The sequence below is a fragment of the Girardinichthys multiradiatus genome, chromosome 4 (assembly GCF_021462225.1).
Source record: "Girardinichthys multiradiatus isolate DD_20200921_A chromosome 4, DD_fGirMul_XY1, whole genome shotgun sequence".
NCBI lineage: Eukaryota > Metazoa > Chordata > Actinopteri > Cyprinodontiformes > Goodeidae > Girardinichthys > Girardinichthys multiradiatus.
Genome location: NC_061797.1, coordinates 15,171,930 through 15,197,441, shown reverse-complemented (window position 1 = coordinate 15,197,441; position 25,512 = coordinate 15,171,930). Strand labels below are relative to the sequence as shown.

At 39.5% G+C, this 25,512-nt stretch overlaps 1 protein-coding gene across 6 annotated transcripts in view; it reads left to right on the top strand.

The window, feature by feature from the left end:
* Nucleotides 1-25,512, top strand: part of myo9aa (myosin IXAa) — a 134,454-nt gene that overhangs the window by 12,383 nt on the left and 96,559 nt on the right. For all 6 annotated transcript variants that reach the window (XM_047362874.1, XM_047362873.1, XM_047362876.1 and 3 more), the window contains exon 2: nucleotides 13,066-14,034. In XM_047362874.1, coding sequence (XP_047218830.1) covers nucleotides 13,156-14,034 — 879 coding nt within the window. In that variant the 5' untranslated portion in view covers nucleotides 13,066-13,155. The remainder of the gene's footprint in view (nucleotides 1-13,065; nucleotides 14,035-25,512) is intronic.

The window sequence follows — 25,512 nt, the reverse complement described above, 5'->3', positions numbered from 1 at the left end:
TGAAATTATGTTTCTTTCTGAAATGGTGTTACTTTTACAAGAGATTTAATGGGACCCACACCTTCCAATAAGTTCCACTGTTGTCTCGTCAGTCCGCAGGGTATTTTCCCATCTTGGGATTAACAAAATGTCTTCTGGCAAAACACGCAGTGGTTTTGTTCTTTGCCCAGTTTCTTAACTGGGTGGAATCATGAAGACTGACCTTAACCTGCAGTTCTTTGGATGTTGTTCTGGGGTCTTTTGTGACCTCTTCAATGAGTTGTCAATGCGCGCCTGAGGTAAATTTGGTCGATCGACCACTCCTGGTAATGTTTTCTGTGGAAGAAAAATATTTTTTCTTTGAAGCCCATTTTCCTAGATATTATTGGCTATATATTTTTGTAGCTCATATTATGCAGGTTTCTTCAAAGAGCTGTTGTAGATGCTGATGGCTGTGGGCAGGAAGGATGTACTGTAGCAGTCCGTCTTACTTTCGGTTTGTTTCTGTCTGACCTCCAGTCCAGTTTACAGCTCAGTAGAGCTTGACACAGCATCTACTAAATATAGAATATGTGTGTATTTTTAGTCCAGCAGAGAGCCACCTCTGGGTTGCTTCTGAGACATGCTGTGGCTCTTCAGATAGAATCGTCTGGAGTGACTGTGATCAGCTCAGATTAATACAACCCAGCTGCTCCTGGTGGAATTTTAGCCTCTGGCCTTCTTTGTTTCTTTGGGCGATTATGTCAAACGATGCATTTGTAACACTGCTTTTTACATCCGTGTGTTATGCAGTTACACAAAGTCCAGGTTTTTGTAATCTTTTAAAGCAGAAATTGAACCAAATTTTTTTTTACTTCAATTTCAAGTGAAACCTTTAAGCTTAAAACAAATGGTGCAAACAGCCACTGTTGATGATGTGCCCTCGGAAAACTTTATTGCAGGGTGGTGTGCTTTTGCCACTCTATCTGCCAAATGACTGTGTCATATTGATGTTTCCAGAACTAGAAGAGTCTGAAAGGAAAAAAAAAAACATTTTTCCACTCTCTACAACAATAAAACATAAGCATGACGTGAGCCCAAAACCAAAGGCGTGTTGTAGACTCCACTTTCAGCCTAAACTCCAAGTTAAGTTTGCATTTTCTACTTTGTTTCTACTTTTTAATAACTAGGAAGGCATAATTGTTAGGTGAAACCAAAATGGGTATGTTGGGAGAATAAGAGGTCATAGGAAGTTGAGAACATTGTCTTTATTATTGTTATTCCTTATTGACTCCACAAAATCTTCTTTTCCAGACTACAAATATGTAGGATAAAAGTAGGCCACAATGAAGCAAGTATTATTAACCTCCCAAATTCTTTGAAAGTTTAATTTTGATGAATGAACACCTGCTAAATTTAGAGATAGTTTTTAAGTTAATATGCTTATTATTATTATTATGCAAAAGTATTACACTTTTGTGCTACTTTTTTCTTTATGGAGTAACATCTAAAGTATAACAAGCTAACAGTAGGTGGTTAATTATGCAGGGTATCTGCTCCAGTAGCTAGCCTGCAGTCAGTTGCTTGATAGACATGCCACCTGTAGCTTACCAACTTTAGTTTTTAAACAGTTACCTTTTAATAAGGTATCATCACAACCTGAAATGTTTCCAAACAGCCAAATATGTCTTTATAGTAAGCACCGGCTAAGTGTAGTAGCCTTCTTTCAGTCAGCTGACCATGAGTGTGCAGCAAGAAAAGGGGAAGGAGGACTTCTACTCTATGGCCACATTCACCTAATCAAGAGAATATAACGAGAGAAAACCTTGGTCACTTTGGCAGTTTCTCTGGCACCTCCTTAGGAACAGTACCATACTTTTTCCTTCCCTTTAACTTTCCATTAATATACTTTGATAAAGAACTGTGAGCAGGCAGCTTTTTCTGCAATGCCCTTTTGTTGCTTACCCTCCTTTTGGAGATTTTTAATGACTGTGTGCTGGACAACTGTCAAGTCAGCAGTCTTCCCTGTGAGTGTAAGCAATACTACAACATTTTTCTGTCAAAAAGTTTTTGCTTTATTGATCTTTTGAAATAGTCTCCTTTCATGAGTATTGGGATTTTGTGTTTTTATTTGCTGCAAGCCATGGTCACCAAAATGAACAGAAATAAAGACTAATAATATCACATTGTAGTGAGTCAAAAGAATGCTTTAGTTTTCAGTTTTAAATTAGTGATAAAACTTAACTTTTTCATAATTTTATTGAGATATACATTTGTGGTGATCATTTTGTGATTGTTTGCTGCTCCCGGATACATCATTTGCTTGTGGCACAGTTTGTTCTGATGATGGTGAACAAGACGTTTCACTTTTTTAGAGAGAAAGTTAAAACCTTGATATGAGATTATTGAGATTTAAAACACAAGCTATATTTAATAACAATGGCATGATGGTGTTGTGTTATTGGAGCCCCCACAGTGCAACACTTCCTGTTTCACCCATAGCTTCTATCGTTGTCCTGGGAGTGGACACAGGAAGTGGAAATCTCCATGGCAACAACAGAGGAGTGGTGCTATTTACTCCAACTGGTGTTCTTTTAGAGAAACCCCGCAGTTTGAATTTTTATAATGGCTGGTCTGTGCTGTAATCATACAGCAGTATAATGGTTTGAAGGGGTCTGGTTTGACAGCTGTCTGCAATAAATTTTCCATATCTATTCAAAATGAGAGCATAATACATTTAAACAGGAGGTTTACAGAAGAAAATGGACATGTTAATCTGTGTCTTCCTGTTTCTTTTAGCGCCTTTCGAATTTTTCTGAGGGTCTGTTGAATAAATCCAACAGGTAGTTACAGGCTTGTGACTGAACTTTGTACTTTGAATTTTGTATTTTTAGCTAAATTTATTTGGTAGCACTTTTTATACAACTGAATAATAAAAAGTTGACCCACAAGATCCAGACTTTACTGACTGTCGATTTGCAGATGCAAACCAGAAATCTGTGTTTTCCTCCGGTGTTGTCCTTGAAACTTCAGCTGCATTCAGTTGACTTCCTTCCTCTGTTTTCACCCTCCTTCTTCTACAAACAGCAACAATAATTGCTGAATAGACACCCCACACTGAAAAGGCATGCTCTTATTTTAGCAAGCTTGGCACTTCCTCCAGTGTCAAATTTTCATGCTGGTTGTGTGTCACCTGCTGACGTTTGGCTGGAGGAATGTGCAGGGAGTTGGAGTCCATTCAGACTGACCTGCCTCAGATATCTGGTGCACCGTGCATGCTAAGAGGCCTACAGTCATTTTTAATTATGGTGTGGACAGTGATTCGAGCGCAGACTTGTTGCTGCTTGTTATCATGGCGTCTTGGTGACATCTAAAAACAAAATGCACAGCTGAAACTGTGACTGAATATTGTCCACTGTAAACGCTGATGTTTGAGTTCAGTATTTCCGCAGTTTAAATGTCAAACCTGCATTATTTCTTTAAAGATTAAACAATTGCTATAAGATTCCAAATTACTCTTCAATACGATGCATATGATATTGTACTTTGGGCGACTGTGTATGAATGTCTGTGAGTGACGGGGTGAATGTGGCTATAGTGTAAAGCACTTTGGGTGGTCAGTTTGACTAGAAAAGGGCTTTATAAATTCAATTCAATTACCTTTCAGTCTATTTATGGTAGGCATGGAATAAATATAAAAACAATCATATTTATTTCCCCTTGTTGCATTAAAATTGAAAAGTCGAGCAACAGCAGGGACTTTGATCCACTGTGTTTGAATTTAATAATCCGTTAAAGTTTAGGGATGTATTTAGAAGTACATGGTTTTCTCATTTATGTGGGATTAGCCCCTGGAAAAAAACGACAAGGAAAAGTTGTATGTGTTGTTAAAGCCTCTGGGTTTTTGAGTGTTTATTAGATGCTGTCAGACTTGTCAGCCCTGAATGTTAAATGTAGCCATATGTTAGCTTCTATAACTGCACAAGGAACACTTTTGCAAATGCTTCTAACTCCAGCAATGTAGTGCTAAGTTAGATATCTTTTGGCTGGGTGTGTGCAGTCTTCAGAATAGTTTGTTTGTCTATTTAACTTGTTACCAGTTTATCAGACTAGATGCAATGTAGTTAAGGGGATGCTTTTCCTTTTCAAGACAAAAAGAAATATTGCAAGACTTTATATCTGAAATGCTTTGACAACCTTTTATTTCTTAGCATCCATACAGCAGAGAAACTAAGATGCAGCAACTCTGCACTTCAAATAGCAAACACTGCCTGCCCAAAAATAAAGTCACTACCTGTATCAAAATAAGCCAACATGGAAGTGCCTCCCTTTGGATAATTACTGCATGGATGACTGTTTCAGCTGGCAACAAGTTACTAACTGATGCACTGAGTAGCTTCTATTGTCTTAAACAGCCATGTAGGAAAACAAATGGAATATGTGTGGTCATGGAATATATCAGTTCATATGTTTCAGAAAGGTCAAATTATTGGCATGGATCAAGCAGAGACAAAATCGTAAAGAGATTGCTGAAACTACATACATTAAGTGAAGAGCTGTCCAAAGAATCATTAACTGAAAGGAAAGTGGAGAACCATCATATTCGTGGATGTTCTGAAAAATATCTTAAATGATCAAGATCGGCAATCACTTAAAAGGTTTGGTGAAATTTAAATTGTAAAAACCCATCTCGCAGCTATGTTCAGCAGTGAAAGTTTGAGCGTCTCCACATGCACAATGGGAAGGGAACTTAAATAATTGAGAGTAAACAGCTGTGTAGCTTTAAGAAAGCCTCTGATCAATAAGCATAACCCGGAAAATGGCTTAAATTTAATAGGGAGCACAAAGATTGTACTTTGGACTATGAATGAAAAGGCATGTCCAGTGCCTACCCTACAAGCTTGTAGGGGCAGTGCTATGATCAGAGGTTGCTGCAATTGGTCAATTCAGTTTCTATTGACATAATGTGCCCAAAGGAGGAGGTCAGCTTGGCTAGCTGAAATACTGCATGACCAAGTTATTCCATCAGTAATTTATTTTTTTCTTCTTCCTGATGGCATGGGCATATTCCAAGATGACTATGCAAGGATTCATGGGATAAAATTGTGAAAGAGAAATTTTCAAGGAGCACCAGACACATGAAGTCCAGATCTTAGACCCAGTGAGAATCTTTGGGACGTGCTGGAAAAGAATTTGCAAAGCAGTCCAACTCTGCAGCATCTTGGCAAAAAATGAATGTAACTCTGAATAAATGTTGTGACATTGCAGAAGCTTATTGAAACGATGAATAATAGTGTGTGTGTGTGCATGTGTGTGTCATTTTTGGGAGGGGAGGGGCAATGTATTTTAAAATAGATTTAAACAGTTCACTGTATTCTCTGCTTTTTCACAGCAATTTGAATGCTAGGAGCTTTTACTGCTTAGGCTACAAACTGTAATTTCTCTGTAATTTCTCTGTTGTTGTCTACGTTGTTCACAAATCATTCTGTGACAGATGTGTGTATTTAATTGGAATTATTATCACAATCTTTTAAAAATGTATGTTGTATAATTATGGTGAATTAATGTGCCGAAAATGGATTACTACTTCTGGTTCCACTTCTAGTGCAGTAACATCAGCATCCCTACTGTCCCACTCGTGAAAAATGTTGGGCTTGATACTCGCACTAATGATTCCTAACTCTACCAATACATTGTAATGATGTCAAACCGGTTTCTACTTAGTCAGAAAAGCATTGTCTCTCTGCTTTAATCTTTTGAGTTTCGTTCAGCAATTAGATATTACGTTTTTCTTGTCAACTATTTATCTGTCAGAGGATTTTACAGCTAAGTAACAAGGTCAAGCAGGAGCGAAGGAATAACATGCACCACCCAGCCAAACATTGTGCAGCATTTGCAGAATTTGCAGCCTGTACTGCCTCCCCCAGCAGGATCAGCTGGGTCAGACCCTCCTTTCAGCTCCTGGGGGAGGCAGCCTCTCTTAGTTAGGTGGGTATGGTTCATTAATGTACTTGTCTAATGTTATTACATGTATTTTTAAGGTCACAGATAAATCACATCTGGTCCCAAAAGGTGCTGCTGGCTTTTTGAATTGGTCAGAAACTAATAATTAATAGCTTGTATTGTATGTAATATTAGGAACGTCTTTTGGTGTCTGGTGGAATAGCTTCCCTCCCTTTCTCCGTTCCTATTCCTCTCACATTCCCACATTTCAGAAACCAACATCCTATCATTTCTGTCTGTCTGTGTCTGATGGCTTCTAACATCTTCATTTTTGTGATCCAGCCTGTTTGTCTGTGAGCTTTTGCTTTTATTTTCCTGTGTTTCATTTTCTCTGTCGTTATTTCCGTCTTTAAAAACTGAGTGTTGGGTGGTAATTTCAGTCCCAGGCCATTGCTAAAGTGATCAAAACACACGCAGGTGTGAAAGGTCAGGCTAAGTGGGGTTTACTTTTATTTAAATGAGCCAAAAAGCATTTTATTATGGAAGAGTTACAAGGAGTATTATACTGTGCTTGCAAATCTATGATTGTTGTTGTTTTTCCCCATTACTTATGCAAGAAATCTTTACATAAAAAATGGAGATATGTAGAAGTTCATACTTGGCTGGATTAACAGTTGCATCTTTTGACTAGAACATAATAGGCTGTGCAGTGCGTGCAAAAACTTGGAATGTTTCCAGTAGACACGATTGCAACTCTTTTCTCGAACACATAAAAAGTGTCCTTATGAAGGTCAGTTGTTTGTGTTGGCCAATGGAGAGGCAGAGTAATTTCAAACATAAATACATTTTGGTTCAGTGAAAGCAACCTTGTAAAAATGACCATGTTAGGCATATTTGTGTTTGAGTGTCACTTTAAATTAAATATCAATCTGATCTTTAAACCTTACAGCTGAGGACATATAATCCTATTGTGGTTAATAAATTGAATCATGGTAAAATGTTAAAGCATCCATCCATGGACAGGTCACCAGTCCATCACAGGGCAACACAGAAACATACAGGACCAACAAATATGGGCAATTTAGAGAGACCAACTCAACATGCATGCCTTTGGACTATGGGAGGAAGCTGGAGTTCCCAGAAAAACCATGCATGCACAGGGACAACTTGCAAACTCCATGCAGAAAGAGCCAGGACGGGTCTTGCTGCAAGGCAACAGTGCTTACAACTACGATACCAAGCTGCCCAGTTGTAAAGCACTGAAGAAAAAAAAGTTTACCCCTCTCTCTTTTTTTTTCCTTCAAATATATCAACATGGACTTTTTTTAAAGACAGCAAATTACACCTTCATTCACAGTAACATGACAAAATTGATTAATAAAACACTAATTGTTTATAGTTTTACATCTTGAAACACAAATTACAAATGTCCACAACGCTTCTTTAACTCTTCATGGCACAACTATTCTTTGGAGCGGTCATTTAAAACGGTCAGTCTTGTTTTTTAAATAAAGATATCATCACTATGGGGTCATAATTGATATTTTAACACTATGAACTGGTAGTGTAATCTCATGTAGCAAACACAGCATCATAACCTGATAATGTTATGTTATGTTAAAAAGGTAAAAGCTTGGGCTCACAAATGAACCCTCAGAAACGATGCATGAGAGTTCATTTTTTACTACCAACACAAACATACACGCACATTCACACCAAGAGCAATGTCAATGACAGACTTAGTTTCTGGAAAGATGACCGCATGTTATAGAGAGTGACCAGACTTAAACCTTAACACTGTTTGTAATAAAGGCTGGCATTGAGGGATCATACATATATAGTTGCACTTCACTGGTAATATCGGAAAAAGCCTCACTGAAAATGAATAGATTACAGAAAAAATGCAGAATCTTCATTCTTCTTTTCAAACTGGAATATATTAAACATACTGTTTCTAAGCATCCTGGCACCTGGAGTTCCTCGTGTATAATACTGTTAAGATGCCAAAAAGAAATAAGAGATACATTTACTAACCGAGACAGAGTAAAATATCTCATTGTACAGAATATGCTCTTACTCATAAAGTGCTACAGGGAGCCTCAATAACTAGCTAAAACATTACGGTTAGTGAATTAGTCCTACAGTTGGCTGTTTATTTTAGCAGCAGAGATGCTAAAAGCTGGATGGTGTGTTTCTGGTAGCTAAGAAATAACAGTCTCCATTCCCCTATCTCATGAAATTTCAAAATAGCCTGCTATGAATTTATGTTCAGTGAACAAACATTTCAGTATTGTCCCCATTGCTTTGGAAATGGGGCTAACCAACCCTTCAGATTTGTGTAGCATTTCTGCAAAGTACCATAATATCAAGCTACAGACTCTGAACAACACTTTGATTTCACTAAGAGAAACCTGACACATGACTTGTGGGAAACAAATGCTGTGATTTAACAACTTCTAAATGTTGCGTGTGTTTATGGGTAGGATTAGAGGTCAGGGTTAGAGTTATGTTTTGGAGGGCGGAGGGCTTCTTTAATATTTCAGTATCTTAGTATTGTCAGCTGGCAAAGCCTTTGTTGACTCTGTCAACAAAACATGTTGACTTGAGCTACTTTCTTTTTTACTTCAAAATAAGAGTAAAACATTCTTACAGGCACACCCCATTAAAGTCAGGGCCCATAATCACGAGCCTTCACTTAGTTGAAAGCTATATTTTTAAATAATACTTGCACAGAAGGAGAAATTAAAAAAAACTGCTGGTTAAAACATGGGAGATGTTAGCCACACCAGTGCACCAAGAAAACAAAAATTGTGCATGTGAGACCAAACTGGTTGCATTCTGAATTTTTGCGTTCACCAAAAATATTTCTTTAAATAGTAACTAAGTAGGTATGTTTTGCATACATGAGAGGAATGAAGAAAAGACTGAACAATTGATTAGCTGAAGTTCAAACCATGTTGCAAGTTTTCTGTCGCATGTTGGCTTATTGAATTCTGTCCTTTACTGTTCTTAAACACAACAGCTTTTCAATTTTAGTCCAACATTTTATATCTATAGTTGTAGTGTTGTTTGGAGATAAATGTGTGATTATTTGTACGATCACACAGTCGGCGTGCTCTCTTGTCACCCTATGGATAGATTTTCCTGTACTAACATTTTCGAGTCGTTAGTTCTTGTAGTGTGGATGGTCAGAAGATTGGCTACTGAACTTATGTACAGGTCCTTCTCAAAATATTAGCATATTGTGATAAAGTTCATTATTTTCCATAATGTCATGATGAAAATTTAACATTCATATATTTTAGATTCATTGCACACTAACTGAAATATTTCAGGTCTTTTATTGTCTTAATATGGATGATTTTGGCATACAGTTCATGAAAACCCAAAATTCCTATCTCACAAAATTAGCATATTTCATCCGACCAATAAAAGAAAAGTGTTTTTAATACAAAAAACGTCAACCTTCAAATAATCATGTACAGTTATGCACTCAATACTTGGTCGGGAATCCTTTTGCAGAAATGACTGCTTCAATGCGGCGTGGCATGGAGGCAATCAGCCTGTGGCACTGCTGAGGTCTTATGGAGGCCCAGGATGCTTCGATAGCGGCCTTTAGCTCATCCAGAGTGTTGGGTCTTGAGTCTCTCAACGTTCTCTTCACAATATCCCACAGATTCTCTATGGGGTTCAGGTCAGGAGAGTTGGCAGGCCAATTGAGCACAGTGATACCATGGTCAGTAAACCATTTACCAGTGGTTTTGGCACTGTGAGCAGGTGCCAGGTCGTGCTGAAAAATGAAATCTTCATCTCCATAAAGCTTGTCAGCAGATGGAAGCTTGAAGTGCTCCAAAATCTCATGATAGCTAGCTGCATTGACCCTGCCCTTGATAAAACACAGTGGACCAACACCAGCAGCTGACACGGCACCCCAGATCATCACTGACTGTGGGTACTTGACACTGGACTTCTGGCATTTTGGCATTTTCTTCTCCCCAGTCTTCCTCCAGACTCTGGCACCTTGATTTCCGAATGACATGCAGAATTTGCTTTCATCCGAAAAAAGTACTTTGGACCACTGAGTAACAGTCCAGTGCTGCTTCTCTGTAGCCCAGGTCAGGTGCTTCTGCTGCTGTTTCTGGTTCAAAAGTGGCTTGACCTGGGGAATGCGGCACCTGTAGCCCATTTCCTGCACACGCCTGTGCACGGTGGCTCTGGATGTTTCTACTCCAGACTCAGTCCACTGCTTCCGCAGGTCCCCCAAGGTCTGGAATCGGCCCTTCTCCACAATCTTCCTCAGGGTCCGGTCACTTCTTCTCGTTGTGCAGCGTTTTCTGCCACACTTTTTCCTTCCCACAGACTTCCCACTGAGGTGCCTTGATACAGCACTCTGGGAACAGCCTATTCGTTCAGAAATTTCTTTCTGTGTCTTACCCTCTTGCTTGAGGGTGTCAATAGTGGCCTTCTGGACAGCAGTCAGGTCGGCAGTCTTACCCATGATTGGGGTTTTGAGTGATGAACCAGGCTGGGAGTTTTAAAGGCCTCAGGAATCTTTTGCAGGTGTTTAGAGTTAACTCGTTGATTCAGATGATTAGGTTCATAGCTCGTTTAGAGACCCTTTTAATGATATGCTAATTTTGTGAGATAGGAATTTTGGATTTTCATGAGCTGTATGCCAAAATCATCCGTATTAAGACAATAAAAGACCTGAAATATTTCAATTAGTGTGCAATGAATCTAAAATATATGAATGTTAAATTTTCATCATTACATTATGGAAAATAATGAACTTTATCACAATATGCTAATATTTTGAGAAGGACCTGTATAATAGCTATAGGAACAAGCAACTACTGTTTCCATGGTTGGCTTGTAGCAAAGGTCGTGCTAACCCTCTAATCCAAGTGCAGATAATTGTCACCAGCCCTGTGTTGAACTATGATAGCGTTTGATCCAAGTTTAACTTTAACAATATCTCAAAACAGGAACTCTCATCCTGTGAGTTTTACAAGTTCAATAATTGCCTCCATTTAAATTCCAGCGTTGCTTCTTTCTGGTATGTTAGTTGTAATTGTATGTGCTCTGATTTGCTCCATCTTGAGGAAAACAAATCTGTTTTCATTGATTTCAGGTCAGAAAACTCTTCTGTGGTACTTTAACGCTAACTATTCATGTCATGTAATTGAATCAGTTTCTGGTTAAGTCATTTGAGTAAAAAGGAGGCCATAGCCTAAGAGCAGCCATAGTAGGTTTCCTCTAGCTGTTCCAGGTCTGTTTTTATGACTCACTGAGGCAACTACTGATGTGCCAATTTGGTCAGTGATTGAAATCTGATGGTTTTTCCCTTGATCAGCTGTGACCAGCGATCAGCACACCAAATCCTTAATTTTTTTTCTGTTTTAAAAAATGCTTTAAAACTCCCACTTTTACTTCTTTAAGGAAAGGCACTTTTATATCTTTTATTGTCAATGATACATTTATGTGTTATTTAACACCGATTGAAAAAGTCAAGAATGGATTGTCATTGGTAAAAAGAAAATTGCAATCAGCCATAATTTGGTTTTTCAGATGAAACCTATTGGAAAACTATTTTTGCTTTTGTCCATAATTATTAAATATTACAATTTGTGATATTAAGTAAATGTTATGCGAGTTAAACAGTTTTTTTAACCATTTTTTAAGTCCTTACATTTCTGGAATGGTCCTTTTTAATTGGCTTAACAGTCAATAAGCAGGTAAATAGAGTCAGTCAGTATGTCCCTGTGCAGTCCAGCACTGACCCCCCCCCCCAAACCCATCCGTTAAGCAGTGAGCCGACCATCTGTTTAGGACAACAGGCCAAAACTTGCTAACTTGCATACGTAAACTGAAAGCTTAACCAGGATGACAGAAAACCTCCCACTGAATCCTTCAGTTTGCCGTGCTTATATTAAATGCATTGTTCCATTTTTTTGTCTCTTTGCTTTTGTCTCTCTGTATTTCTAATAAGGTAATGCCCGATGTGCAGCATTTGCTTTTATGTGTTTTGTGCTGCGGTTTTGTTGCTTGTTCAGATTAATTAAAAAAAAATATATTCCTTTTATCTTCTTCATGGGTTAACATGAGTAGGAAGCATTTAGCTAAACTCCTGGTTTACATATGAAATGATGTAAGGTTTTGTAATGGCAATAAAATATAGTAAAACAATCTTTAAACTTTACGGGAATATGTGATTTGCATGATTAGCAATATGCAGTTTGGGGTGGAGTCAAATGTGGGTGGAGACAAACATTAGGTTGCACCCCCAACTTAAGTATTTGACTCCACCCCCTACTCAGATTGCAATGTGTCTTTTGCTGACTGTCAATTATTGAGCAACCAAAAATTATTTCACTGCCACAAGCAACCACAAGCATTTGAAGCCTTAAAGCAGTCATTCCTAATAGAGTAGAAGAAACAACTAAATCGTTTTTTGATTGTGTTTCTCATTGTTATCTGATGTGGTGACGTCAAATTTTGCCATTTGCTAATTTTCATGCTATTTTACAGATACTGTAAAGAAAGAAAACCCCAGTTAAAAAGCAGTTAACTTTTTTCATTTTACTGTTTGTGACATTTGTGTGAGTCAACTATCTCCAGCGTGATGATTAAAAATAAATCAGTGGCAGAGAGATCTCCTCAGCACCTGGGACATTTTAATTCAGCCCTGCCTCTTCTCTTCTCTCTCTGCAACCCCCTGCTCTCCCCATGGTGCCCCTTTACTGAGCATTAAAGCGGGAACTTGTGAATGGTGTGATTGTGTGCAGAGCAGAGAGGATGGCAGCTGCTGCTGTTAGGGTCTGTGAGGAGCTTATGTGAGCGTTCGCAGTGGGTATGAGTGTTAATGGTTATCGTGCGCAGCCTGATGATTTTTCCTTTATCCTTGTGCAAGTGTGGTTGTCAGGCTCCAGCAAAATAATTTGACCCTTTAGCAGATTACATAACAGCACATGAGGGCCTCGTGTCATAATCTAGTACATTTTGTAATCTGGTGAGTTGGAGCAGGCTGCGCAGACATCCCTGACTGTAAATCAGTTTGAAAACGTTTATTCATTGTACAAATGTTGAGGCTGGTGTGCGTTTTATTGAAATTGCTTTTGTACTCATTGTTACTTATCCTTCCTTCTTTATTCTTCTCTTTTGCAGTGGTAATGTCTTGAGGTGGTGATCTCACCAGCCCAGTAAAGGACGTGCAGGTACCTGGCTGCTGCCTCTAATGGGAGCTCCTGCTCCGCCATGAGTGCTCGCGATGGCGGTGTTGGTGGCATGGGCACCCTGGGCCGAAGGCAGCGCTTTGAGAACTCGGAGTTCACTGTGCGCATCTACCCAGGCACCCTCGCAGAGGGTACCATCTACTGTCCAATCAGTGCCCGCAAGACTACCACAGCCGCTGAGGCCATCGAACGCGTCATCGAGCGGCTGCAGCTGGACCGCACCAAGTGTTACGTCCTCGCCGAGGTGAAGGAGTTTGGCGGGGAGGAATGGATTCTGAACCCCAGCGACTGTCCTGTGCAGAGGATGATGCTCTGGCCCCGTGTGGCCCTAGAGCACCGCCCATTGTCTGGTGGAGAGGATTATCGCTTCCTATTGAGGCAGAAAAATCTGGATGGCTCAATTCACTATGGAGGCAGCCTCCAGATGTGGCTGCAGATAACAGAGGAGCGAAGGCGTATGGTTGAACGCGGACTGCTGCCGCAGCCTGATTCTCAGGGTGACCAGGCCGACCTGTGCTGCCTGCCGGAGCTCAATGAGCGCTCGCTGCTGGACAACCTGCGCTCACGCTTCCAGCAGGAAAAGATCTACACTCACGTTGGAAGCATCCTGATTGTCATTAACCCCTTCAAGTTCCTGCCCATCTACAACCCCAAGTATGTGAAGATGTATGACAATCACACGCTGGGACATTTAGAGCCGCATATTTACGCCGTGGCGGATGTGGCTTACCACGCCATGCTGAGGAGACAGAGGAATCAGTGCATTGTAATATCTGGGGAGAGCGGTTCTGGGAAAACACAAAGCACAAACTTTCTCATTCATCATCTGACTGCCCTCAGTCAGAAGGGCTTTGCCAGTGGAGTGGAGCAAATCATATTGGGAGCCGGACCAGTATTAGAGGTGAGGAATACACTTTTATTCTTGGCTTTGTTTAGAACAAATAATTTGATCTGCCTTGAAAAACAAAAAACTAAGGACCTGTTGTATTTTTGGGGGGTTTGTTTTTCTATAAGGATTATAATACTTCTCCCACTTTTTCATCAACACTTCAGCTGAGTGTTAAAGAGGGTTCAAGTAATTCTTGCTGACCAACAGGTAATCAAAAAGTTTTCTCCTGCGAACTTCACTTTTTGGTCTCAACAGCAAGTCCTATAAACTGGTTCTTGCATACACTTACCCACTTGAACTTTTTTTGGATTGCAAAATGTAAGACCCTTATACCCTTCACTGGTACAGTTCATCCTGAGTGAAGATCTGCAGTGCAGTTTCAGGATAGTTTTGCTCCTAAATTGGTTTTCTCCTTCTAGTTGTACAATAACTGCAAATAATAAATCACTCTTTTTGAAGGACGTCCATATTAATTGAAAACGAATCAGAGAAATGACAACTTGAGAAGGCAGGCCCATATTGAATCAATGGTAATGTGCCATGAAGCAAAGCAGACAAGTTCTAACTTCTATAAAATAAAAAGGTGAAAAACTGCCACTTGGAGATCCTTCCAAAATGTAAGACATAAACCAGCCAGAACATGGATTGTTCTAGCAGAGTGTTGCCAAGGTCGTCAGGTGCATTTCCAAGGGCCTATATCATATTTTTTCCAACTTGCCTTTTTTGTTTTTACTTTGTTCAAGCTTGTAGATCATGATGGTTATATATATTCTTTTTTTGTGTCCAAAATCAAACAATATATAAAACAAGCGTGAAACAAAAAAAATGAGCACAAAGCTGCTGAGAACCTAGATGAAAGTTGCTGACATTATGTCTGGAATGCCAAACTCGGGCATCATCGTAAAGCACAATGGCAACCTGTGACAAAAGTAGTGATAGCAAAGTCTCAAGCTTGTATCTGAGTTCATAAAGTGAAGATTTATATGGTGATTTATACAGTCATTAGGAGTTTTGTGTGAGTGCAGTTGCTTAGAGATCTAACAAAACAGCACCATATGGATGAATGTAAGAGTATTCCACGGTAAGCCCAGTCTGCTTAAAAATTGCCCCAGTGGGGAAACCAAAAACTGTAATTCAGAACTCTAAAATTCGGCGAAGATTATTAAGGTTAGATGTCTCGTGTTCTGCTCCCGTTCTGACCTGTGTTGTTACTCTGATCTTCACAGATGTCAGCATTCCCATTTCTCTAAACAACTGTGTCAAGGAATGATTTAACTATGCCCCTTTTGCACTAGACCCTACTCAGCACAGTTTGGCACAGCTCTACTTGCTTTTTAGGCTTTTCCATTAGTAACTGTTATGTGGAGTTGTACTAAAAACCCGACATCAGACGACTGTCACTAGTCACAGCATATTTTACTAACCAATATCTTCAACCTTTAAATTGTTGTACGCTGGGCTAATTGTGTATATGACTACTATAGCAAGCTAGCATGAGGTAGCGTTAGCTTACCCTCACACATCGTCTAGTTCGTACCCTTCAGTTTGATACCTCTCCATGGCTTCCCTCTCTCCTGTGCTCATACAAAGTATTGTGTCTTGCTGCTTGCAGCTTTCTCTGGTTCTTGTTTCACTCCAAGTCTGACAACACAGCAGCAGTCAAGGCTTTTGTTGTTTGTGTCACTACGAATCTCGTAACTGTTCGGACTTTGAGACCACCTTGCTATTGATGATCCTGCTGACATTGAACGAACAAAGCCATGTAGAGCCAACCCAAGTTGAGTGTAGTAGGTATTAATGGAAAGGGGCATTAGAGAGCCATGCAGTGTTGTGCAAGTCTCACTTTTCTCCACATAATGAGTCTATGTTTTACTCATGACTTTACCTAGAATTATTCTTCTTATTTTTTAGTATTATTATTATTCTATTTTTTGCGTTCAGTACTACATTGGATATTATTTTATTTTCATATTGTATCTGTTTTCTAACTGTCTTGAAATAAAACAAAACACACAAAAAAAAACACAACAGTAATGTAGCTGCCAAGGCGTTATTCCGAGAACACACCATGTCACACCACTCAAACTCGGTCCATTCATTCATTTTCTCATAGTTGCTTGGGTCTAAAAAGTATTTTCAAGCTAATGCCCCACATTCTGACAGGATCTGCAGTCACACGTTCTCTCCTTCACTTGGCTCAGACACGGAGAAAAAAAAAGGTCATGCTACAGCAAAGAAGAGAAAGCATTCTCTTTCCCAATAAATGTCAACCACATCTGCAATCGCCTCAGTTTTCTGGCTGTTGGCTCCACTCAAGCTGTCTGTTCTAGTCATGGGATGAAATGTTTTGTCATTTTCACTTAGCTTTGGTTGTTTCTTCCCTTAAACCCAAGATTCCAACAGTTTCATATATGTTAGGAAGAAATATTTGAATTAGAGCGGCAGTTTTTTTGTTGTTGAATGCATAGAAATCCATCTTCCCTACCTGTATTTACGTATCCACAAAGCTCACCATTGTTTCCTGCATAGATGGTCTGTGTAGCAAAAGCAAAACTTTTTCTGTGTTACCAGCAAGCCACCCCACATCTAATTGTCATATTGCCTCTAAAAGGACCTTTTTGTCAAGGAAATAATCAGTTCTATGATTACCATGAGAGGTTCCCAGTGCTGGTACAGATGTACTTTATTATCCACATATGGAAGTGTCTTGTTTAAATGGGCATGACTCTTTTGTAGGTTCTTTTTGTTGCAGAAAAATGGATTGTAAAACTACTGATCTGCTTTAAGGAATATTGGAAAGGAAGATTGTGGTATTTTTACTGTCATTCTTTTAGGATTTAGAAGTTTTATTGGTCTAAAGTGCAATGGTAAATGCCTAGTAAAGCACATCATTATGCTTGATAGTTTTGAACTCCTGGAGTAAGATGTTTATTATTATGGTAGCAGCATCTCAATGTGCTTGGCACAACAAAAGAGGAGCTTAATGACAGTGTATCCACAGGGTGAGGCCTGCATGTACCAGTGTGGCTTGGCTCGAAAATCCCTGTGTAGTATCCTGCTTTTTAAGGTAGCATTGTGGTGGTATGGTGTTGTCCTCTAACATGCTACTGCATTTGGAATGAGTTTGAATGACTTGTGCTAGTGTGCGACCTAGGGCAAGGTGCAGTCATGGACATATGGGGTAGGTTTGTCATGGGAATGTGCTGCTAAAAGATAGAATGATGCAGGTAGTTTTTCCAAATTTGTTGCATCTCAGTCTCCCCCTTAGAAATGGGGAACATACAACACAAAAGGGTGAAGACATTTTCAGAGCAGTGTTTGGTTTTAGACTTTTTAATTCAGAGCTGATTTGGATGGTGAAGTCCTTAGGACCTGGTTAAACCTGAAATGTTCCAGGATTATTTAATGTTGAAACATTAGATGATCATTTTCATGTGGCTAAGCAGTTATGAACTTGATTAGAATTTAGCACTTGTGAACATGACCGCTCTTTTAAAATTTCTGTCATAGTTTACACAGTTGGGCTCATTGCAGCTGCTACCACACTTACCATTAGTTACACAATGCTGCTTTTTTTGCTGCTGTGTCTTGTTGTGTTTGCCTTGCATATAGGCACACCAGAGATTTAGTACAGTTTCAGTCCAGTTGTGTGGGGATTATTTAGAACACAGATGAACTTTATCTGCATGCAGGCTGTGAGTAATCAGTGGTGTAGTTCTAGATGTTTTTTTTCCGCACAGTGGAAATAGTGTTTCAAGGTGGATGTTGTAGAGGGCCAGCCAAGGTTTCATGAAGGAAACTGCTTGTTTCCCATCACTCAAGACATTCCACTCATATTCTTTTTTTCCTTTAGGGACCTGCCACTATAATACAATCCATTTTATAATCTATGATGGGTTCACAACTGCACATTGTTCTTTTTTTTCTGTTTCTATTTGCCCAACTGAATTCCTGAGAGTTGGGTAACATCAATCAATGGTATGCAAAATGCTGCCTGTATGAAAGGCAAATATGGGTTGTGTAAAAATTCTTGCTATATGTTGCAATGCTCATAGGTTGCATTGGTCACTGTCACAGCTCCTGATCGCTACATGTTTACTTTTGGTCCACTTATTAAGAATAAAGAATTGTTTCTTTTGGGTTCTAGCTGCTAAAAAGGAATTTAATCATGACTGTTCCTTTTTACTCATGAAAATTCATAATTTCATGAACTGGTGAAAAGCCTTTTGCATCTTCAAATAACAACCACATCTGCTTGGAGTCTGATAAATGCTACTGGGGATTTAACAGGAACTGTGCATTTGGTTTACCTTAGGAAAGGATTACAATTTTGACAACAATTTCGTCAGGTTTGTTGTGTCAAAACAGAAGATGAATATGTAAAAGTATGTCCTATGTCCACTGTTAAGTATTGTAGAGGATCTCCGTTGCTGTGGTTCTGTTTCTCTTCCAAAGGCTACTTGTAACTTTGTCAGAGTGAATGGTGTTATGGACTCTTAAAATACCCTGAACTTTTTTCTTGGAAATATCATCAGACTTCTCCAAAAAATGAAAATGGATCTTTCACCAAGATGATGATACCAGTAATACAATCCCTTTAAAAAAAAAAATCTAAATTTAAATAAAAACTTTAGTTGTCTTTGATCAAAGTCAAGTTGAAACTTTGACACATGAAGCCAAGTTCAAAGGTAACATAAAATACAACAGTTCAGGCAGCAGGTAGCTCTACACTACGCTTTATTGCTCTCAGTTTACCCGATAGACTTTTAAGGAATGCCATTCATGTGTGTGACTCTCAGGTTAATGTGTAAGCACACTGTGTTAATCCTCAATGCCCAAACACGAGTGAGTAGCTCTGAGTGCAGAGGAGCTGCCCTTAATTGTTTGCACAGTGAGATTGCATATCTGCCCTGCTGGTGATTGATGCCAGGACTGGAGCTGCTGTGCTACTGCAGGGAGAGATGGACGAGAGGAGTGGAGGAACAGTTTACTTCAGTCGGATCATTTCTCCCTTTCCTTCTTTGAGCCTTATTTCTTTTTTTTTAGGGAGTTAGCATGAGGATAGAGTACTGCTATTTCTATGTATTAAGCATTGTTTTCTCTGTCATTATTTTCTCATTTTAAAGTATCGGCGTAAAATTTCTCTTTTTAATGTACTGATATGAAAGATTTGGTTGATGTCGATATCTAATGTTAATTGCTTTTCTCGACGACATTTACTGTTATTATATAATTTTTGTTACCATTTCAACACCATGAAAAAATACCCACCTACACATCACTGACATTGCTTGGCTGCTTCAGTTAAAAACCTCACAGTCCTGTGCTGCGTCACTATCACTGTCACATTCCCATAATAAATACCACATGGCCAACCACTTATGGGAGCAATAGTGATATGTTAAAAAATGGCTGACATGGGCCAATAACGATATCTATTGGCCTGAAAATTGGCCAATATCAATGTTAATGTCAATATATTGCGCATTAGTCATAAAGAGGTTTGTATTTGAACTCAACTCAACTTAACATTTAGGTAGAGATGCATGCAGTAACCTATTCAGATTTTCTTTGAGCTTTAACCTGCTGATTCTGAATCTCGATTGATTCAGTTGTTTTTTTTTTTTTCCTAAGCAGTATAATCCATTAAAGAAACAATGTGCTGCAGGTAACTTTATAGGGGTGAAGGATCCAACAGTAAAGAATGTAATTACAAGAATGTCTCCATTTATGATTAAAACATGTCCCTAACCTTTATCTGAATGTTAAACTTAAAGATGTGCACCAAATGAGGCTTTGGTGTGGTGTTTTCTGTTAATTTTGTATTTTAAACATTTAAAATGCCAATGTGAAAATTGGCTGATTTCCATCTCTGGCTGATTAATTGGTGCATCATGATTTTAGTGTGTGTTTTGAGTAAAGCAGATTATTTTTCATTTGTGAAAAGCTTTTGTTTTTATCTTGTGATGTACATTAAACGTATACAGGTCCTTCTCAAAATATTAGCATATTGTGATAAAGTTCATTATTTTCCATAATGTCATGATGAAAATTTAACATTCATATATTTTAGATTCATTGCACACTAACGGAAATATTTCAGGTCTTTTATTGTCTAAATACGGATGATTTTGGCATACAGCTCATGAAAACCCAAAATTCCTATCTCACAAAATTAGCATATCATTAAAAGGGTCTCTAAACGAGCTATGAACCTAATCATCTGAATCAACGAGTTAACTCTAAACACCTGCAAAAGATTCCTGAGACCTTTAAAACTCCCAGCCTGGTTCATCACTCAAAACCCCAATCATGGGTAAGACTGCCGACCTGACTGCTGTCCAGAAGGCCACTATTGACACCCTCAAGCAAGAGGGTAAGACACAGAAAGAAATTTCTGAATGAATAGGCTGTTCCCAGAGTGCTGTATCAAGGCACCTCAGTGGGAAGTCTGTGGAAAGGAAAAAGTGTGGCAGAAAACGCTGCACAACGAGAAGAGGTGACCGGACCCTGAGGAAGATTGTGGAGAAGGGCCGATTCCAGACCTTGGGGGACCTGCGGAAGCAGTGGACTGAGTCTGGAGTAGAAACATCCAGAGCCACCGTGTGCAGGAAATGGGCTACAAGTGCCGCATTCCCCAGGTCAAGCCACTTTTGAACCAGAAACAGCGGCAGAAGCGCCTGACCTGGGCTATAGAGAAGCAGCACTGGACTGTTGCTCAGTGGTCCAAAGTACTTTTTTCGGATGAAAGCAAATTCTGCATGTCATTCGGAAATCAAGGTGCCAGAGTCTGGAGGAAGACTGGGGAGAAGGAAATGCCAAAATGCCAGAAGTTCAGTGTCAAGTACCCACAGTCAGTGATGGTCTGGGGTGCCGTGTCAGCTGCTGGTGTTGGTCCACTGTGTTTTATCAAGGGCAGGGTCAATGCAGCTAGCTATCAGGAGATTTTGGACCACTTCATGCTTCCATCTGCTGAAAAGCTTTATGGAGATGAACATTTCATTTTTCAGCACGACCTGGCACCTGCTCACAGTGCCAAAACCACTGGTAAATGGTTTACTGACCATGGTATCACTGTGCTCAATTGGCCTGCCAACTCTCCTGACCTGAACCCCATAGAGAATCTGTGGGATATTGTGAAGAGAACGTTGAGAGACTCAAGACCCAACACTCTGGATGAGCTAAAGGCCGCTATCGAAGCATCCTGGGCCTCCATAAGACCTCAGCAGTGCCACAGGCTGATTGCCTCCATGCCACGCCACATTGAAGCAGTCATTTCTGCCAAAGGATTCCCGACCACGTATTGAGTGCATAACTGTACATGATTATTTGAAGGTTGACGTTTTTTGTATTAAAAACACTTTTCTTTTATTGGTCGGATGAAATATGCTAATTTTGTGAGATAGGAATTTTGGGTTTTCATGAGCTGTATGTCAAAATCATCCGTATTAAGACAATAAAAGACCTGAAATATTTCAGTTAGTGTGCAATGAATCTAAAATATATGAATGTTAAATTTTCATCATTACATTATAGAAAATAATGAACTTTATCACAATATGCTAATATTTTGAGAAGGACCTGTAGTAGCTGATGTCACTCAGAAGTAGGGGCTTATTTTGGAAACTGGCCAACAGCTGGAGCCCTTTGTTAAGATCCTGACAAACGCTCTCGCTCTAGTGTTTCAGTTAATAAAGATGAGAAGGAGATGAAAACATACTTTGTAAGGACACGTGTTGATTATTGAACTCAGAATGTTTCGGCATTCCTTAAACACAGTTATTATTCCAAATGTAGGCATTCAGAGGTCTGACAGGCTTCAATTTCAGCTCAGAGTCCCAGAGTCATAGAGCGATTTTACTATTCCTGCCTTGAGTTGAATAGCTCTGAACTTGAGTTGACCCTGTAGACTGAAGACAAATAGGAGCATACTCAAAATATGACAAATACTTCACACAGCTTTACTTCACTGCTTATCTGCTGTCTGTCATTCCTCACAGTGTTTAGCTTTTTGTGGCAGAAAGGTCTGAAATGACGTTAAGACTTAAATTCCTGTGACTGTGTGCGTATACAATGAAATTTACTGCTCTGCATTGTTTGGGCTGGTTTTATCATCTGTTGTCTCTGTTGTAGGACTGTTTATGCATATAGAATGTCTTCAGACATTCTTCAGCCTTCAGTCATACTTTCTGTAACTCCTTTTAATTTCAAGCATTTAAACATTACTTGTATAATTGGAAGCAATGACAGTCGGTCTGCAATTTGATGCAAAAGGTGTGTAAACTGCTCACATCTCCTGGATTTAAGGCGAGCTTGTGGGGGCACATAGTTTGAGAAATCTATTAAGGCGTTAAAATGTATTTAACACAACACAGTACAAAACAGCTATATTCAAGGATCTGGATCAGGATATAATTTCTTATTTTTATTTATTTTTTTGATATGATTTCTAAGACTGGGAGATGATTGGATGTCATCGCAGCATCAGTGCTGACCGGTTCATCTCCTGTTGGGCTTTTTTGTGTTCCCAGCCAAAACAAATATCCCTGGTGTGAGTCATCCAAGGTCAGCAGTTTCATTGCTCAGTATCTACTTCAGTGCTTCTTCAGTATACTCCTGCAATAACGCAGAGATGCACCCATAGTGCAGTTTGTCCACAGACCCACTAATATCAGGCAGATTAGTGTTTAATACAGGTTTTCCCCTAACTGGGTGGGGTCAAATAAGATTTACCTCAGATTGAGATGGAAGAAACGACATCACAAGAGAGATGGTTTAAGATATTTTTATAACTACCAAGAGAAATAAACTGCTATGTAAAGGTTAATTACACTAATACATCAAATGTATCCTAAGTCAGTCCACAAATCCCAGTGTTCTTTATGTTTAAGACGTTTCCCTATTTCATCAAGCCTGAGTGGAAAAAAAAAAAAAGATTTCCGGGCCTCTGCAGAACTTTATGACATACATGTTGGGCCAGGGACACATTTAAAACATGCAGGACCCTAGTTAAACACCTCTGTTTTACATGAAATGGCAGTTAATCTTCTTTCTTTTCTATTTTGACATTATTGTTATCCTTATCACCATCACCCTGCAAAGATACTCTAGTGTTTTTCTTTATTTTCAGATATATTTATTTTTATTTAGGCCACAATGTTTTCATTAAAACCAAAGAATATTATCAACTAAAAAAGTATGCAAAGCTGTTGAGACGTTAAGCAAGTGAGTGTAAATACAGCACATACAGCATGAATTCTTAGATAAAATACAATGTACATTAATTTAAAGAAATTGTTCAATTACTACATCATTATTGGTGCAATTAAACACAAAAGCTCAGGGAACGAAGGCCAGCTATAGGAAGTGGGAGGTGACACCAAATAATTACATATTTCATGTAGAATTATAGTACTACGAGAAGCCCAAGCAGTTTATTAGTGGTTTTCTGTTGTACTTCAGAAATGAAGTTTAATTATTTTTTGAGAAACACTGTTGTCAGTCTTGATGTGGCAACGACCTACACGCTGGAGTTACTTGGTTTGAACTGCTTCTGAAAACTTCAAGATATAACTAGAATCCAGAATTAAGAATCTTTATCGTCATTATGGACCCAAAATGACATTTTTGTCGAGACACTCTGTTCAGAATGCCCGTATGTAAAACACAGACAAAATTAAAAAGACTGAGAGTAAGACATTAAAAAACTTGAACACAAATAAAAATTATAAGGCACATAGGGAGGGAAATTGGAGCAATTATAGTAGCTGAAAACATTTCTATAGAGAAGTATGAAATGTGCTACATTATGTAGCATAATGTATTCATATAAAGTGCAGGTCATGCAACAGCAGCCTATTAATGGACATAGATCAAGAAGACTATTGAGTGTTTACAGGGGGTGACTGCCTTCACAGCCTTTCTCCCGAGAAAGAAGAGCCATTGTTGGGCCTCTTTACCAGGTGGGAGGTGTTCTCAGTGCAGGAGAGGTCAGTGGAAATGTGAATGTCCAGGAACTTTAGGCTGTCCACATGCTCTACCACCTCCCCCTGTATGCATAGGGGAGCGTGTTCAGTCCTCCTGGACCTCCTGTAATCCCACTATAACCTCCTTGGTCTTGCTGGTGTTCAGGGTGACGTCATTCCCGGAGCACCACTGTGTCATGTTGTGAACCTCTTCTCTTAAATGAGTCTCATCATTGTTTGATATGACAACACCCATGGTAGTGTCGTCGGCGAACTTCACGATTGTGTTTTTGTTGTGGATGGCCAAGCAGTAGTGTGTGAAGAGGGTAGGGTTGAGAACACAGCCCTGTTGTGCGCCGGTGTAGGTACCAGTTCTGCTCAGGTGGTCAGATCTGCTCGGGGCCCTACGCCTGCTGATGATGTCACACTATGTGATTGGCTTAACGTTGGCACAATGACGTAAAACAATGTGGTTGGTCCGGACAACTTACTGACGTACCTTTTGGAGGGTTAGCCGTTTGTACAAAACATGGACGACTTTTAAAAGAAATCTCCCATTACCCCTCGAAAGGAACTTACCACAACCTAACCACCACTTTTAAAAGTCCCAAGAGCAGAATCAGTGAAGTGTGGGGTTTGAGGTTAAATGACTTTAGGGTGGGAGGTCACTGCCTTTTATTAATATTTCTATCAATAGAGAGATGTAAATATTGCAACTGATATTTGGTCTAATATATTTGGTTTTTTGGTGTATGAAGGTATAATTGACATTTGGTCTAACAAATAATAGTGCCAGACACACACCGTAAACAAACTAACTAAATAAAAGAGATTCATCTTCAAATTCAAAAGGGCTTTATTGGTATGGCGTACAGAGGTTTAGGTTGCCAAAAGAAATGTGAGGTAAAAGCAAAAATATGTAATGATAGAGACCCGGAGCAGATTTGATTCTTATGAATGGGCGCATATAGCTTGTCCTTATAAAATGGTGTGCAATGTAGTTTGTCCGAACGGCATTTCCTGTATTGTTACGTCATCAGCAGGCGCAGGGCCCCGAGCAGATTTGACCACCCGAGCAGATCTGGTACCTACACCGGTGTTGAGGATCAGTGGGGCAGATGTGACATTCCCTATCCTCACCAACTGGGGCCTGTTGGTGAGGAAAACACTGATCCAGGTGCAGAGTGGTACAGACAAACCAAGTTTGTGGAGCTTCAGGGCCAGCATGTCTGGAAGGACGGTGTTTAAGGCTGAGCCGAAGTCCACAAAAAGCATCCTAACATAGGTCTTAGGGTGCTGCAGATGAGTCAGGGTTGTGTGATGTGCTGACGGGACACTAACGTCTTTAGAGCGATTCTCCCTGTAGGCGAACTGCAGGCTGTCCAGGTCAGCTGGGATGGCATTCTTGATGTTTTTAGGAGGATTCTTTCGAAGCACTTAATGATGACCTGGGTCAGAGCAACAGGACGGTTATCACTGAGAGAGGTGATGTTTTGTTTAACAACTACTAGATTGGCTCCATTTT